General features: G+C 46.1%; 1 protein-coding gene across 3 annotated transcripts; it reads right to left on the minus strand.

Annotated features, from left to right (window-relative positions):
* Positions 1-3,673: 3,673 nt before the first annotated feature.
* On the minus strand, positions 3,674-16,718 carry LOC142486207 (uncharacterized). Of its 3 annotated transcripts, none has more exons than XM_075584846.1 (2): positions 12,641-12,660; positions 3,674-6,161 (listed from the first exon to the last, which is right to left on the minus strand). In XM_075584846.1, the coding sequence occupies exon 2, from the start codon at positions 5,398-5,400 to the stop codon at positions 5,005-5,007; it is 396 nt and encodes a 131-aa protein (XP_075440961.1). In that variant the 5' UTR covers positions 5,401-6,161; positions 12,641-12,660; the 3' UTR covers positions 3,674-5,004. The 3 variants fall into 3 exon arrangements, 1 of the variants encoding a protein (XP_075440961.1); XR_012798865.1 differs by lacking the exon at positions 12,641-12,660 and adding an exon at positions 12,987-16,718 and having other exon boundaries at positions 5,574-6,161; XR_012798866.1 differs by lacking the exons at positions 3,674-6,161; positions 12,641-12,660 and adding exons at positions 12,794-13,326; positions 14,166-16,718.
* Between the last annotated feature and the right edge of the window lie 838 nt (positions 16,719-17,556).

Raw genomic sequence — 17,556 nt, forward strand, 5'->3', positions numbered from 1 at the left:
GTCACACACACACACACACGAGGCACAGCTATCTCTCACTCCCTGTCACACACACACGATGCACAGCTATCTCTCACTCCCTGACACACGCACACAATGCACAGCTATCTCTCACTCCTTGAAACACACACGATGCACAGCTATCTCTCACTGTCACACACACACACACGATGCACAGCTATGTCTCACTGTCACACACACACGATGAACAGCTATTTCTCCCTGTCACACACACGATGCACAGCTATCTCTCACTCCCTGAAACACACACAATGCACAGCTATCTCTCCCTGTCACACACACACGATGCACAGCTATCTCTCACTCCCTGTCACACATGAGGCACAGTTATCTCTCCCTCCCTGTCACACGAGGCACAGTGATCTGTGCTGATTATTGAGTGACAGCTGCTCCGCCTGCAACAAAACTCGCTAATTAAACAGAAGCATCTGGCTCAGCAGAGAGATCCTCGGCCCCTCACTCATTGCCCCGGGGGGCGAGCCGGGGTACATCAGGCACTGCCACCTGCCAATATGTAACACCAGCATCTAATATAGAGCAGGGCCAAGTATCATTCCTGCAGGGATTCCTCTCCTGGAGACTTAACCCCTTTTGTGATATACTGTAGAGGCCAGTGAGGCAGGGGTTACTATGGGGTGAGGCAGGGGTTACTATGGGGTGAAGCAGGGGTTACTATGGGGTGAAGCAGGGGTTACTATGGGGTGAAGCAGGGGTTACTATGGGGTGAAGCAGGGGTTAATATGGGGTGCGGCAGGCGTTAATATGGGGTGAGGCAGGGGTTACTATGGGGTGAGGCAGGGGTTACTATGGGGTGAGGCAGGGGTTACTATGGGGTGAGGCAGGGGTTACTATGGGGTGAAGCAGGGGTTACTATGGGGTGAGGCAGGGGTTACTATGGGGTGAGGCAGGGGTTACTATGGGGTGAGGCAGGGGTTACTTCTTTCTCTCTCAGGCCTGAGTAACTACAGGCACACCCGCAATAACGTACGCAATGGGACTAAGCTAACAGGCCTGAGTAACACAGGCATACCCCGCAGTAACGTACGCAATGGGACTAGGCTAACAGGCCTGAGTAACACAGGCATACCCCGCATTAACGTACGCAATGGGACTAAGCTAACAGGCCTGAGTAACTACAGGCATACCCCGCATTAACGTACGCAATGGGACTAAGCTAACAGGCCTGAGTAACTACAGGCATACCCCGCATTAACGTACACAATGGGACTAAGCTAACAGGCCTGAGTAACTAAAGTTATACCCCGCATTAATGTACGCAATGGGACAAAGCTAACAGGCCTGAGTAACACAGGCATACCCCGCATTAACGTACGCAATGGGACAAAGCTAACAGGCCTGAGTAACACAGGCATACCCCGCATTAACGTACGCAATGGGACTAAGCTAACAGGCTTGAGTAACTACAGGCATACCCCGCATTAACGTACGCAATGGGACAATCTAATAGGCCTGAGTAACTAAAGGCATTCCCCGCATTAACGTACGCAATGGGACTAAGCTAACAGGCCTGAGTAACTAAAGGCATACCCCGCATTAACGTACGCAATGGGACTAAGCTAACAGGCTTGAGTAACTACAGGCATACCCCGCATTAACGTACGCAATGGGACTAAGCTAACAGGCCTGAGTAACTACAGGCATACCCCGCATTAACGTACGCAATGGGACTATGGCCTCTACAGTATATCACAAAAGGGGTTAAGTCTCCAGGAGAGGAATTCCTGCAGGAATGATACTCGGCCCTGTTTTGTTGCAGGCGGAGCAGCTGTCACTCAATAATCAGCACAGATCACTGTGCCTCGTGTGTTACAGAGAGGGAGAGATAACTGTGCCTCATGTGTGACAGGGAGTGAGAGATAGCTGTGCCTTGTGTGTGACAGGGAGTGAGAGATAGCTGTGCCTCATGTGTGACGGAGTGAGAGATAATTGTGCATCGTGTGTGTGACAGTGAGAGATAGCTGTGCAGCGTGTGTGTGTGTGACAGGGAGAGATAGCTGTGCATCGTGTGTGTATGACAGTGAGAGATAGCTGTGCAGCGTGTGTGTGTGACAGGGAGAGATAGCTGTGCATCGTGTGTGTATGACAGGGAGAGATAGCTGTGCATCGTGTGTGTGACAGGGAGAGATTGCTGTGCATCGTGTGTGGCGGAGTGAGAGCTGTGCATCGTGTGTGTGTGACAGTGTGAGATAGCTGTGCATCGTGTGTGTGTGACAGTGTGAGATAGATGTGCATCGTTTGTGTGTGTGACAGTGAGAGAGAGCTGTGCATCGTGTGTGTGTGTGTGTGTGAGACAGTGAGAGATAGCTGTGCATTGTATGTGTGAGATAGGGAGAGATATCTGTGCATCGTGTGTGACAGTGAGAGATAGCTGTGCATCGTATGTGTTGACAGTGAGAGATAGCTGTGCATCGTGTGTGTGTGTGTGTGACAGTAAGAGATAGCTGTGCATCGTGTGTGTGTGTGTGACAGTGAGAGATAGCTGTGCATCGTGTGTGTGTGACAGGGAGAGATAGCTGTGCATCGTGTGTGTGTGACAGGGAGAGATAGCTGTGCATCATGTGTGTGTGTGACAGTGAGAAATAGCTGTGCATCGTGTGTGTGTGACAGTGAAAGATAGCTGTGCATCGTGTGTGTGTGTGACAGGGAGAGATAGCTGTGCATCATGTGTGTGTGTGACAGTGAGAGATAGCTGTGCATCGTGTGTGTGACAGTGAAAGATAGCTGTGTATCGTGTGTGTGTGACAGGGAGAGATAGCTGTGCATCATGTGTGTGTGTGACAGTAAGAGATAGCTGTGCATCGTGTGTGTGTGTGTGTGACAGTGAGAGATAGCTGTGCATCGTGTGTGTGTGACAGGGAGAGATAGCTGTGCATCATGTGTGTGTGTGACAGTGAGAAATAGCTGTGCATCGTGTGTGTGTGTGACAGTGAAAGATAGCTGTGTATCGTGTGTGTGTGACAGGGAGAGATAGCTGTGCATCGTGTGTGTGACATTGAGTGATAGCTGTGCATCGTGTGTGTGTGACAGGGAGAGATAGCTGTGCATCGTGTGCATGTGACAGTGAGAGATAGCTGTGCATCGTGTGTGTGTGTGACAGTGAGAGATAGCTGTGCATCATGTGTGTGTGACAGTGAGAGATAGCTGTGCATCGTGTGTGTGTGTCAGGGAGTGAGAGATAGCTGTGCATTGTGTGTGTGTGACAGAGAGAGATAGTTGTGCATCGTGTGTGTGTGACATGGAGAGATAGCTGTGCATCGTGTGTGTGATAGTGAGAGATTACTGTTCATCGTGTGTGTGTGTGACAGTGAGAGATAGTTGTGCATCGTGTGTGTGTGACATGGAGAGATAGCTTTGCATCGTGTGTGTGTGATAGTGAGAAATAGCTGTGCATCGTGTGTGTGTGACAGTGAGAGATAGTTGTGCATCGTGTGTGTGTGTCAGGGAGTGAGAGATAGCTGTGCATCGTGTGTGTGTGTGACAGGGAGAGATAGCTGTGCATCGTGTGTGTGTCAGGGAGTGAGAGATAGCTGTGCATCGTGTGTGTGACAGTTGTAATACTGTGCACTGAAATGTAATTGGTACTCCTAACAATAATCAGTATACATTCAGGAGAAGGATTTACTGTTATATCATAACATAACCACCATCTGATTCCTTGTCCCATACATATAAATCAATACAAACGCCGCTGGGTATATACTGTTACTTTGCAGCCATGTTAATAAAGGGCAGACAATTTGATGCATATTTAACATGGTATCACTACTTAGAATAAAGTTGGTTTAATTCACAAACTACTGTAAGAGTGGCAGCTTATTGGAAATTACACCCTTAAAGAAAGGATGAATATATTCAATAGAGAATGTTACTATCCCCATTAGGAATAAGTATCACTTATACAGTATATGTATAGAAAGACATATCTAATTAGAGACAAAGAATGATTATCTTAAATCACACACTGAATTTAATACAGTAACGAACCTCAGAAAGATATATAGTCCATCTATGTCTGATAAATAAAGACATAGGAATATCTTAAATCACACTGAATTTAATAAAGAAAGATATATAGTCCATTTATGTCTAATAAATAAAGACCTAGATAGGAATATCTTAAATCACACATATCACTCATAATTTGAATGTAAAGGAAAGAATTTAAATCAACAAATATTGATGAACTACATTTGTTGAAAAAAGACATCTTAAATAATCAGACACATATAGTCCCTCAAATAGTGTATATAGAGGGGAAAGAGATTCACTGTCTAATGTGTCTAATAATTAAAGACACAGATCGGGGTTATCTTAATTTGCACAATTCTTTACTTAAAATCTAATACACAGAGTAATACATATAGCAGTGGGAATATACTGAAACCCCAAATACTGTAGTACAATATAACACAGAATCCATAGCATAAACTTAATGCAAAGAGAAGTGTTAAATAGAGATATAACCAATCTCTGAATGTTAAAGACACAGATCTGGTTATCTATAATCACACAAGTTATATTTTATAATCTATATAGAATAGTGCAGATACACAAAGTATGTTACATAGTATACAAACTCAATGTAGAAGAGAAATATTACATCAAGATGTTTCTCAATCAATTGGATTGCGCTTATGGGAACCAATAGAAACAGGGAAGTGCCTATAAAGAAGGTAGGGACAGATATACCCACATTAACTCCTGAAGAAGCCTTAGTGAATTGCACTAAAATATACCCCATAATTAATACAAATTGAATGCATTTTAAACAGTAGAGAATGCATTTTAAACAGTAGAGAATGTGTATCTATGTACGAGGGGGGGAAGGAGTCCAAAGTCGTGACTGTTCAGAGTACAGAGTAGGAGTGAGATTTTGATCAAGAATGGAGCCGGCATCGACAGCAGAGAAGTCTGAGATCTCCCGAGATAAGATGTGATTTCTTACTGAAGCTTTTTCCACATTCAGGGCAGTTTATAGGGTGTCATCCCTGTGTGGATTGTTTGGTGTCTAACAAGATGCGATTTCCGACTGAAGCTTTTCCCACATTCAGAGCAGTTATAGGGCCTCTCCCTTGTGTGGATTCTTTGGTGTGTAACAAGATGCGATTTCCGACTGAAGCTTTTCCCACATTCAGAGCAATCATAAGGCTTCTCCCCTGTGTGGATTCTTTGGTGTGTAACAAGACTTGATTTTTGACAGAAGCTTTTCCCACATTCAGAGCATTTATAAGGTCTCACCCCTGTGTGGATTCTTTGGTGTGTAACAAGAATTGATTTCTGCTTGAAGCTTTTCCCACATTCAGAGCAGTTAAAAGGTCTCACATCTGTGTGGATTCTTTGGTGTGTAACAAGAGCCATTTGTTACTGAAGCTTTTCCCACATTCAGAGCAGTTAGAAAGTCTCACGCCTGTGTGGATTCTTTGGTGTGTAACAAGATGCGATTTCTTAATGAAGCTTTTCCCACATTCAGAGCAGTTATAGGGTCTCTCCCCTGTGTGGATTCTTTGGTGTCTACAAAAACTTGATTGATCATGGAAACTAGTCCCACATTCAGAGCAGTTATAAGGCTTCACCCCTGTGTGGATTCTTTGGTGTGTAACAAGACCTGATTAATGACTGAAGCTTTTCCCACATTCAGAGCAGTTATAAGGCTTCACCCCTGTGTGGATTATTTGGTGTGTAACAAGATTTGATTTCTGACTGAAGCTTTTCCCACATTCAGAGCAGTTATAAGGCTTCACCCCTGTGTGGATTATTTGGTGTGTAACAAGATGATATTTCTTATTGAAGCTTTTCCCACATTCAGAGCAGTTATAGGATTTCTTCCCTGTATGGATTATCTGCGGTATAACATTATCGTATGTCCCACAGTAGGGGTTCATGTCTCTGTTCTTTAAACCCTCTCCTTGTCTTGCGGTGTCTGTAAGTTTAGTAAAAGGCTGTTGATGTATAGAAATGCTCTGCCGAGTTTCTGGTAATCTTGTTCCAATTCTCATACAGACTTATGCAATGTTGAAGTCCTTAAAACATATTTCCATTAACCCCTCATGTAATTTGATGTTTGGGACATTTCTTACGTTGCTTCTTGCTCACAGACGAGTCATGTGCTGAAGATACATCTATGGTGAGAAAATGTATTAATGTAACATTGCAATGCATCAGAGAAGATTTGGATGAGAGATATATGTTCATTGAGTTGAACCTTTATAAAATTCTACTCGTGCAACATACTGAACATAATTAAAGCTACATTGTTATCGTTACATTCACCCAGAGGAAGGCAAAAAAAACACCCCAATTAATCATGTTACAATTATGTCTCATAAATGGAAATAAATATTTTCTCCTCACGCCAGTAATAGAAATCACATTACTCCCTGTATCAATGTTCTTCATATATTGTTCTTATCAAATAACTTTTGTTGTACTTTGTGATATATTAACCCTTTAGTGGCTCAAGGGGCCAGCTAGCCATTGGCATCCCACGAGTATCTGACCACTTGTGACGGTAGCTTTGAGACAGGCTATTAATAATACACACCAAAATATAACTGGGTTGAACTGGACGAGACTTAGATATGATAAAATATAATTTATTCCTTGAAAAAGGTGAACACACGAGATATACAAATGACAGACAAAATATGGACACTCACTTAAGATGGAATGATGAAACAGTCACATCTGGACTGGCAGTTCATACAGCAATCTTCATAATCATCAAGACACGAAAGACAATAGCCATAGGCTGAGCCTGGTTCTTATACAATTATTTCCCATTGAACACAACCTAAACCCAGCCCCTCTCATAAATCAGTGGTGAGGTTGACAGTTTTCCTCAGAGTAAAACTCCTCCCACCCAAGGACGTTTAAAAACTGCTTTTCCTATCTAAATAACGTCATAACTTCAGTTCAGTGAAACTTACTGGCACGCGAGCCATATTAATACATTCCGACACGCATGACGCTCCCAATAAGACTAAATATTACAGTGTAATACTAAAATTAAGAGAGATATTAATATCTGTCTCATAGGACCTGCTAAACAGCAGGTGTCTGTAATCATTATTTGCGGCTCGGCCCCCCGCTTACACATATGTAACTTATAGCATGTTCAGCCGAGGACATCTCATAATATTCTTATATTTAATAAGGTCACTCATTCTGTAGCCCCACTCCTAAATCAGGGGCGTTTGGCCAGTCTACCAAATTGAGTGTCTGGCAGGATACTATGGTTTGTAAGTGTGAGTTTTAACACTCACCAACCACTCCAGCTTCCTAAACATTTGGTCGCATTCCTTAGTAGGCAGGCATCTTTGAGGGTAACTTAAACAAAGGGCTAGAATCACTATTCAACTATTAACCCTTGCCCTCCCGGATGGATTCCAGTGTTTGTGTGGTGCAGTCACTGGAACAGAAACAATAAATTTTTACAGGGGAATAAACAGTTGGATGGCTGAAGCAAGGCAAAACCACATTACTGGACTCCAGCCCAGTTAACCCCTTGCTTCTCAGGTGAGAGTAGAGGGTGGCCTAATGGGGTTTAACCCCTGTAATCCTGGGCCAAAACCCCCACACTTGACACCACTAATGTCCAAAAATGGGTAAATATACAGCTTACAGTAGACTTAACTTGGTTGATTAAAATAGGAACCGACGTTTCTGCCGTATTTACATCATTTTTCCTGATTTGTGCTACACAGCAATTAAAACAGTTTAACAAAAAGTGCCATACATTATGGTGCAAAAAATCTTCAAAAGAAAATGTAAGAAAAAATATAACTAATATACTTCTCAAGCTTATTGCTGCAGCAAAGGTTATTCCCACCTTTCTCCTAGGGCAGGGATATCCAAACAATGTAATTCCAGCGCACAGCAAAAAGAGAGTCGGGTTAATAAAAAATAAAATAATTAAAAATAAAAGTATATATATACACACACACATATACTGTATATACATACACACACACATATATATACATACACAACTCATCCTTGAAAGGTTGCACCCTCTATTTTTTTAATGCGGTTTAAATAAATTATTTTATTTTTTATTAACCCGACTCTCTTTTTGCTGTGCGCTGGAATTACATTGTTTGGATATCCCTGCCCTAGGAGAAAGGTGGGAATAACCTTTGCTGCAGCAATAAGCTATATATATATATATATATATATACAGTGTTCGACAAATCACCCAAAAATCTACTCGCCCAACCAAAAAATCTACTCGCCACCTAGTCCCGCCCCCAGTCCACACACATATACTGTATATACATACACACACACATATATATACATACACACCTCATCCTTGAAAGGTTGCACCCTCTATTTTTTAATGCGGTTTAAATAAATTATTTTATTTTTTATTAACCCGACTCTCTTTTTGCTGTGCGCTGGAATTACATTGTTTGGATATCCCTGCCCTAGGAGAAAGGTGGGAATAACCTTTGCTGCAGTGTGGGGGACAGAGAGAGAGAGAGAGTGTGGGGGATAAAGAGAGAAAGTGTGGGGGAGAGAGAAAGTGTGGGAGAGAGAGAGTGTGGGGGAGAGAGAGAGTGTGGGGGAGAGAGAGAGTGTGGGGGAGAGAGAGAGTGTGGGGGAGAGAGAGAGTGTGGGGGAGAGAGAGAGTGTGGGAGAGAGAGAGAGTGTGGGAGAGAGAGAGTGTGGGGGAGAGAGAGTGTGGGGGAGAAAGAGAGTGTAGGGGAGAAAGAGAGTGTGGGGGAGAGAGAGAGTGTGGGGGAGAGAGAGAGTGTGGGGGCGAGAGAGAGAGAGGGGGAGAGAGAGAGTGGGGGAGAGAGAGAGTGTGGGGAAGAGAGAGTGTGGGGAAGAGAGAGAGTGTGGGAGAGAGAGAGAGAGTGTGGGAGAGAGAGAGTGTGGGTGAGAGAGAGAGTGTGGGTGAGAGAGAGAGTGTGGGTGAGAGAGAGAGTGTGGGTGAGAGAGAGAGAGTGTGGGTGAGAGAGAGAGAGAGTGTGGGTGAGAGAGAGAGAGAGTGTGGGGGCGAGAGAGAGAGAGTGTGGGGGCGAGATAGAGAGAGTGTGGGGGAGAGAGAGAGTGTGGGGGAGAGAGAGAGTGTGGGGGAGAGAGAGAGTGTGGGGGAGAGAGAGAGTGTGGGGGAGAGAGAGAGTATGGGGGAAAGAGAGAGAGTGTGGGGGAAAGAGAGAGTGTGGGGGAGAGAGAGAGAGAGTGGGGGAGAGAGAGAGAGTGTGGGGGAGAGAGAGAGAGTGTGGGGGGGAGAGAGAGAGAGTGGGGGAGAGAGAGAGTGTGGGGGGAGAGAGAGAGAGTGTGGGGGGAGAGAGAGAGAGTGTGGGGGGAGAGAGAGAGAGTGTGGGGGAGAGAGAGAGTGTGGGGGAGAGAGAGAGTGTGGGGGAGAGAGAGAGTGTGGGGGAGAGAGAGAGAGTGTGGGGGAGGGAGAGAGTGTGGGGGAGAGAGAGAGTGTGGGGGAGAGAGAGAGTGTGGGGGAGAGAGAAAGTGTGGGGGGGAGAGAGAAAGTGTGGGGGGGAGAGAGAAAGTGTTGGGGGGAGAGAGAGAGTGTGCGGGAGAGAGAGAGTGTGGGGGAGAGAGAGAGAGTGTGTGGGGGAGAGAGAGAGAGCGTGGGGGAGAGAGCGTGGTAGAGAGAGAGCGCGTGGGAGAGAGAGCGCGCGTGGGAGAGAGAGCGCGCGTGGGAGAGAGAGCGAGAGAGAGTGTGGGGGAGAGAGAGCGAGTGTGGGGGAGAGAGTGTGGGGGAGAGAGAGTGTGGGGGAGAGAGAAAGTGTGGGGGGGAGAGAGAAAGTGTGGGGGGGAGAGAGAGAGAGAGTGTGTGGGGGAGAGAGAGAGAGTGTGTGGGGGAGAGAGAGAGAGTGTGTGTGGGGGAGAGAGAGAGAGTGTGTGGGGGAGAGAGAGAGAGTGTGTGGGGGAGAGAGCGCGTGGGAGAGAGAGCGCGCGTGGGAGAGAGAGCGAGAGAGCGAGAGAGAGTGTGTGGGGGAGAGAGAGTGTGTGGGGGAGAGAGAGAGAGTGTGGGGGAGAGAGAGAGTGTGGGGGAGAGAGAGAGTGTGGGGGAGAGAGAGAGTGTGGGGGAGAGAGTGTGGGGGAAAGAGAGAGAGTGTGGGTGAGAGAGAGTGTGGGTGGGGAGAGAGTGTGGGTGAGAGAGAGAGAGTGTGGGTGGGGAGAGAGTGTGGGGGGGAGAGAGTGTGGGGGGGAGAGAGTGTGGGGGAGAGAGAGAGAGTGTGGGTGAGAGAGAGAGTGTGGGTGAGAGAGAGAGAGTGTGGGTGAGAGAGAGAGAGAGTGTGGGTGAGAGAGAGAGAGTGTGGGAGAGAGAGAGAGAGTGGGGGAGAGAGAGAGTGTGGGGGAGAGAGAGAGTGTGGGGGAGAGAGAGAGTGTGGGGGAGAGAGAGAGTGTGGGGGAAAGAGAGAGTGTGGGGGAGAGAGAGAGAGTGTGGGGGAGAGAGAGAGAGTGTGGGGGAGAGAGAGAGAGTGTGGGGGAGAGAGAGAGAGTGTGGGGGAGAGAGAGAGTGTGGGGGAGAGAGAGAGAGTGTGGGGGAGAGAGAGTGTGGGGGAGAGAGAGAGAGTGTGGGGGAGAGAGAGAGAGTGTGGGGGAGAGAGAGAGAGTGTGGGGGAGAGAGAGAGAGTGTGGGGGAGAGAGAGAGAGTGTGGGGGAGAGAGAGAGAGAGTGTGGGGGAGAGAGAGAGTGTGGGGGAGAGAGTGTGGGGGAGAGAGAGTGTGGGGGAGAGAGAGTGTGGGGGAGAGAGAGAGTGTGGGGGAGAGAGAAAGTGTGGGGGGGAGAGAGAAAGTGTGGGGGGGAGAGAGAAAGTGTGGGGGGGAGAGAGAGTGTGTGCGGGAGAGAGAGAGAGAGTGTGGGGGAGAGAGAGAGAGAGTGTGGGGGAGAGAGAGAGAGTGTGTGGGGGAGAGAGAGAGAGCGTGGGGGAGAGAGCGCGCGTGGGAGAGAGAGCGCGCGTGGGAGAGAGAGCGCGCGTGGGAGAGAGAGAGCGAGAGAGAGTGTGGGGGAGAGAGAGCGAGTGTGGGGGAGAGAGAGCGAGTGTGGGGGAGAGAGTGTGGGGGAGAGAGTGTGGGGGGGAGAGAGAAAGTGTGGGGGGGAGAGAGAGAGTGTGCGGGGGAGAGAGAGAGTGTGGGGGAGAGAGAGAGTGTGTGGGGGAGAGAGAGTGTGTGGGGGAGAGAGAGAGTGTGTGGGGGAGAGAGAGAGTGTGTGGGGGAGAGAGCGCGTGGGAGAGCGCGCGTGGGAGAGAGAGAGCGAGAGAGCGAGAGAGAGAGTGTGTGGGGGAGAGAGAGAGAGTGTGGGTGGGGAGAGAGTGTGGGGGGGAGAGAGTGTGGGGGGGGAGAGAGTGTGGGGGGGAGAGAGTGTGGGGGGGAGAGAGTGTGGGGGGGAGACAGTGTGGGGGGGAGAGAGTGTGGGGGGGAGAGAGTGTGGGGGGGAGAGAGTGTGGGGGGGAGAGAGTGTGGGGGGGAGAGGGAGAGAGTGTGAGGGGGAGAGAGAGAGTGTGGGGGGGGAGAGAGAGAGTGTGGGGGGGAGAGAGAGAGTGTGGGGGGGAGAGGGAGTGAGTGTGGGGGGGAGAGGGAGAGAGTGTGGGGGGGGAGAGAGAGAGTGTGGGGGGGAGAGAGAGAGTGTGGGGGGAGAGGGAGGGAGTGTGGGGGGGAGAGGGAGGGAGTGTGGGGGGAGAGGGAGAGAGTGTGAGGGGAGAGAGGTGTGGGGGGGAGAGAGTGGGGGGGAGAGAGAGAGAGTGTGGGGGAGAGAGAGAGTGTGGGGGGGAGAGAGAGAGTGTGGGGGGAGAGAGAGTGTGGGGGGGAGAGAGTGTGGGGGGGAGACGAGTGTGGGGGGAGAGAGAGAGTGTGGGGGGGAGAGAGAGAGTGTGGGGGGGAGAGAGAGAGTGTGGGGGGGAGAGAGAGAGAGTGGGGGGGAGAGAGAGAGAGTGGGGGGGAGAGAGTGTGGGGGGGAGAGAGAGAGAGTGTGGGGGGAGAGAGAGAGAGTGTGGGGGGAGAGAGAGAGAGTGTGGGGGGGAGAGAGAGTGTGGGGGGGAGAGAGAGTGTGGGGGGGAGAGAGAGTGTGGGGGGGAGAGAGAGTGGAGAGACAGAGGGGGGAGACACAGAGGGGAGAAACGGTGGGTGACACACACAGAGGGTGGGTGATACACAGAGAGAGAGAGGGTGGGTGACTGACTGGGGCGGGGGTGACTGACTGGGGGGGGTGGCCTGACTGGGGGGGGGGGAGGCATGACTGACTGGGGGGGGAGGCATGACGGACTCGGGGGGGGGGTGACTGACTGGGGGGGGTGGCTGACTGGGGGGGGGGGTGACGGGGTGACTGACTGGGGTGACGGGGTGACTAGAATAAAAGAATAAAACACGATATTAGTGTATCATGTCCACATTGGGGGATTGGGGGGAAAAAAAGGGGAGGGGGGGAGTGGGAAGGGGGAGTAGGGGGGTGGGGTAGGAGTGGACGGTGGTGGGATGGATGGTGGGTTCCCACTAACTAATCACAGAATACATAGAATATATGGATCCAGTGACTCACACGGGCATGTGTGGTGACTCTCCCTCAACGCTGACTGGTGTGGGTAAATACAGACTCATATACTGGAGTCTCAGATATACATTAAACTCACACGGCCTGATGTGAGTCCTTGCCCTCAGAGGGTAATGTCCTGTATGGATGGTGTCCTGTTGTTTCAGCAGAGTTGTCCCCCGATGGGTGTGGTGTGTGAGTGTCTCCTCTCCCCGTATCCCAAATGACCAAAAAGCAATGTGCAAACCAAAAGTCAAAATGAATTAAAAGGTCTTTAATGGGTTAACAGTGAAGACATGTGCATACACTATGCATACATGTTGTGGTGCTTAAAAGGTATAAAACAATATATGACACGATAACACAATGAACTAAACAGTATGTGATGTACTGAAGCAAACACAAAAAAGGACTCTCACACTAAACGAATATACAAAATCACTTGCCCAGCATCATCCGCTCAGAGCACTCCTGCACGATCTCCTCCTCCGTTTTTTGGCTCCAACTGGCGCGTCCGGCAGCGGAACCGGAAAGGGGGATCTGAACCGGATGTCCTGCAGTGTGCTGGGTCCCTCTGTCAATGAGCTCCGGCAGGGAACTACGCGTTTCGCAATAAGCTTTGTCAGGTTCCTGCCGGATGCTCATTGTGTGCTGCATTTATAGGTGCCCCCATTAGTTTAATTGGAGAAACACCTGGATTAAGGGCATGGTTTAAATTTAGACGGTTATATCTCTTTATAGGAGCTACCTTTGGAAGCCCCTAATGTCAGGGATAGTGAGATGTGCCTGTAAATATAAATAATGGGTTAGATAAGCATATATTAAAATTAGATAAGCATATATTAAAATAAATCAATACATTATAAAAACTACATTTTAAAAAATACTTAGAGATGATCATTGTATTTGTCCTTAGAAGCATTTTAAGTTTAATAACAAACGGTGGAAATTGGAATTTGATTGGGGTATTTGTGTGATTTGGAATCTTTTAGTTCCTCCGTGTGCAGTATTTTTAAAACCATTCTCTGTTGGTTAAAATCTTTACATATGTAAAACAATAGTGCCACCATGTGGCTGGATGTGAAAATTACCTCAACACTGTCATAACCTAATGGTAAAAGTTAAGCAATCTTGGTAGTGTGGCACACATCCCTTTAAAGTAACTTAAAAATGTGCCAGAGTGTATTACAGCAAAAAATATATTTATGTGACAAAAGTTATAACGAATTACATATTTGACGGAAAAAATATAATATTATTATTATCAAGATGGTTTAAAAAACCTTAACTGTTTATAGCCACTACATCTGACATAAGGGTAGAACAACCTAGACACCCAAAATCTTGGTTTCCTCATTCAGCTATCTAAAATGTACCACTCAATATCTCCGTGTTAGTTAAAAGATATTTCATTTGTAATACAATGCTGCCACCAAGTGGCCGCATATCGAAATTGCTACTTCAAAACCCTAATATCTCTACCACACTGTGGATAGTGCGGTATTCAGTTAAGTGTAGAGTCATTGTTTAAAATATATTGCAAAAGTATATTCCAGCGGATGACGAGAGTATATCAAATATGCATGAGCATGGGTTTACACAGACATTTGATATTAGAAAAATACTTGTATAGGTGATTTCGACGCGGAGCTCTCATGTGGTGAAAAAGTTCAAAATGTTCAAAACGTATAGTCCAGATTCTTCATAACTCCTTTCTAACTTCAATTCATGTTGCAGAGGTTGTCGCGATGGTATGCATCATTTCTGGTCCTCAAGGGTTGGTTCGAGGTAGATTCATATTTGGGACGTGCGCCCTATTGGAGATTGGAGAGGAAGTGGATCAGTGTGTGTTAAAACAAAGAGGTAGATGTAAATGAAATTTAATAAAATAAAATAGTAGATGTTATAGAATAGTAGATGTTTATAAAATATTAAAAAATAAAAGTTGTTTAAAAATTGTTTACAAATGGGGGATTTGGAGCAGATTGATGGGTGTTCAGAGAAAGGCTGCAATGTCTATCTCTACATTGAGGCCTGTGGGTACCAGGCTTTTCAATTTGTAGATCCAAAACGTTTCTTTTCTTGATAGAGATGTCAGTCTGTCGCCTCCCCTCCAATGTGGGGGGACTACTTCAATGCCCCTAAATTCAAGGCCCGACGGATCTCCTTGGTGATGTAGTGCGAAATGCTTAGAGACACTATGTGTCATTAGTTTCCGTCTGATATTCCCTAGGTGTTCCAAAATACGCACCCGCAGGGGTCGACTGGTGCGCCCTACATATTGGAGTCCACAGGGGCAGTTTAAAAGGTAGACTACGAATTCTGATTTGCAATTAATGAAGCTGCCGGTTTTGAACTGTTCTCCTGTTGTATTAGAGCTGAACTGAATTTTTTCCTTACTTCCCTGTTTGCATGCTTTGCATGTATTACATCTATGGAAACCTTTGGCTGTTTGTAGCCAGTTTGAGTCCTGGCCTGTTGTTCTATTCTCCATTCTAAAGAGGCTTGGTGCTAACTTTCTTTTGATGTTATCTGCCCTTTTATAGATGACTTTCGGTTTTTCTGGGAGGTACTCTTTCAGGGTGGGGTCTCCCTGTAGGAGATGCCAGTGTTTATTCAGGATCTGTTGTATGCTTCCTGCATCCTGACTAAACTGTGTTAAGAAAGCGATGCTGAACTCTTCTTTGGGTTTAGGTGGATTAGTTTTAAGGATTTCAATACGTTCGAGCTCCCCTACTTCTCTTATTGCTATATCCATCTTATCGTTATCATAGTTTTTAGCAATGAAACGCTTCTTAAGAATATTGGATTGTTCCCTATAAATATGGTCATCGCTACAGTTTCTCCTAATTCGACGAAACTGTCCTGGGGGTATGTTCTTTAACCATTTTTTGTGGTGGCAGCTAGTGTTAAGTAGGTAGTTGTTACAGTCCACTTTTTTGAAGAAAGTTTTAGTCTTTAGTTTGGTGTCTTCTATGTAAATAGTAAGGTCTAAGAAGTCTACCGTGTTATTTCCTATGCAAGTTGTAAAAGCCAAGTTCCTCTCATTAGTATTAATATAGTTTAAGAAATGGTTCAAGTTTTCACTACTACCTTTCCAGATGAAAAACACATCATCGATGTATCTTCGCCATAGCACGAGATCCGCACCAAATTCATGCTCTGACCAGATGGTATCGGTCTCCCAATTGTCCATGAACAGATTGGCATAACTTGGTGCGAATTTCGTACCCATCGCTGTGCCACATTTTTGTAGGAAATATGTTCCATCAAATTTAAAAAGGTTATGCTTCAGAATAAAATTGATACTTTCTAAAATGAAGCGTCTTTGTTCTATTTTAACAGTTGGGTCTTTTGTTAATGTCCTATTGATGGCTTCAATTCCATCGTCGTGTTTTATGGATGTGTATAATGAAGTTACATCACAAGTGCAGATTTTGTAGTCATCTTGCCAAATTACCTGTTCTAATACATTAAGAATTTGCGTGGTATCTCTTAGATAGGACCGCATCTCCGCAACATATGGTTGTAGAAAACCATCTATATATTCCGATAGTCGCGACGTGAGTGAGCCTATCCCAGAGATGATGGGTCTCCCTGGTGGTGCTTTAATATCCTTATGTATTTTGGGTAAAAAATAAAATATCGGCATAACTGGGAATTTTATATTTAAATAGTCGTATTCTTTTTCATTTAGGACTCCTGTTGTACTGCCTTTGTCTAGTAGGGTGAGGAATTCTATACAGAATTCTTTATGCGGATTCGTCTTAAGACGTGCATAGGTGATGTCGTCAGATAATATCCTCTCTGCTTCTCCCTTATAATATTCAGTGTCCATAATGACAACCCCCCCCCCCCCTTTGTCTGCTTGTTTGAATATGATATCCTTATCTTTCTCTAAGTTTTGCAAAGCGATTTTCTCTTTTAGTGTTAAATTGTTCTTCGTTATCTTTGTCGTACCTGAGGTCAGTTTGTCAAAGTCTTCCTGGATTTTTTGGTGGAACACTTCTAGATTATGGCCTTTTGCCCAGCTAGGATAGAATTTGGACTTGTTTTTAAGATTTGAATGTTTAAAATCACTCTCTATGTTTATGTTCGTATCATTACTTACTATCTCCCTAGTTTGTGCGTCTTTGGAAAGAATTTTTTTTTTAAGCGTAAGCTGTCTGATGTATTTGTGTGCGTCTATACAGATTAAAACTATTCGCCTTAGCAACTGGCGCGAAATTCAGCCCCTTTTTTATAAGCTTACATTCATCTATGTTGAGTTCTTTTTTACTTAGATTAAATATACAGTATTGTTTACATCGCTGCTCTTTTCTGTGTCCTTCTTCCTCCCCGCTTTCCTCGTGTGGTCTTTTCTGAGTTTTGTGTTTGGTGTTTCTATTCTTTCTGTTCTTCTACCACTAGAGTGCGATTCTGGGTGGCTATTGGTGGTGGTTTTGCTACTTGGGCCTGTTCTAAAAAATGACCTGTATGTGGTCTGGGTGATCGGTTGTTCTCTCACGTGACCTTGCTCCTTATCATGTCTTTCTCTGTATGTTTGCCTCTGTTTCCCTGTAAGGTGATTTGCGTTCCCGTCTTGGGCTTTGGTCCCTATATTGTTTTGTGGGGTGACCGGTAGTGTCTCCCTTTGGCTTTCTTCTCTCTCATAGCGTCTCTCTCTGTATTCCCGATTTGACCCATAGTGTTTGTAAGGTGATCTGTGGTCCCTATCTCTGCTCCTTTCTTTCTCATACCTGCTATCACGTTCAAGTGGTGATCTAGTTCTGTAGTTATATGTTGTTGGCTTAGCAGTGTGATACCTTTCGGTGATACTCTTTTGCTTTAGAATAGTATTTATTGTCCTGCCAATGTTTCTTCTCTGTCTCTATCATTTTTCTTTGCCTCGTCCCTTTTGTGGCTTCCTGTGTCTTCAATAGTGTGCGTTTTAGTTTCTTTATTCTCTCTAGGGGTTTCTAGGGCACCCGCCTCCTGCCTTCTTGGTGGAATTTGTCTAGCCTCTTTATTAAATGA

This window comes from Ascaphus truei, unplaced genomic scaffold (genome assembly GCF_040206685.1).
Source record: "Ascaphus truei isolate aAscTru1 unplaced genomic scaffold, aAscTru1.hap1 HAP1_SCAFFOLD_781, whole genome shotgun sequence".
Classification (NCBI taxonomy): domain Eukaryota; kingdom Metazoa; phylum Chordata; class Amphibia; order Anura; family Ascaphidae; genus Ascaphus; species Ascaphus truei.

Excerpts from the sequence above, each read along its gene's own strand:
- LOC142486207 (XM_075584846.1), bottom strand. The coding sequence starts at position 5,400 with ATGGCTCTTGTTACACACCAAAGAATCCACACAGATGTGAGACCTTTT.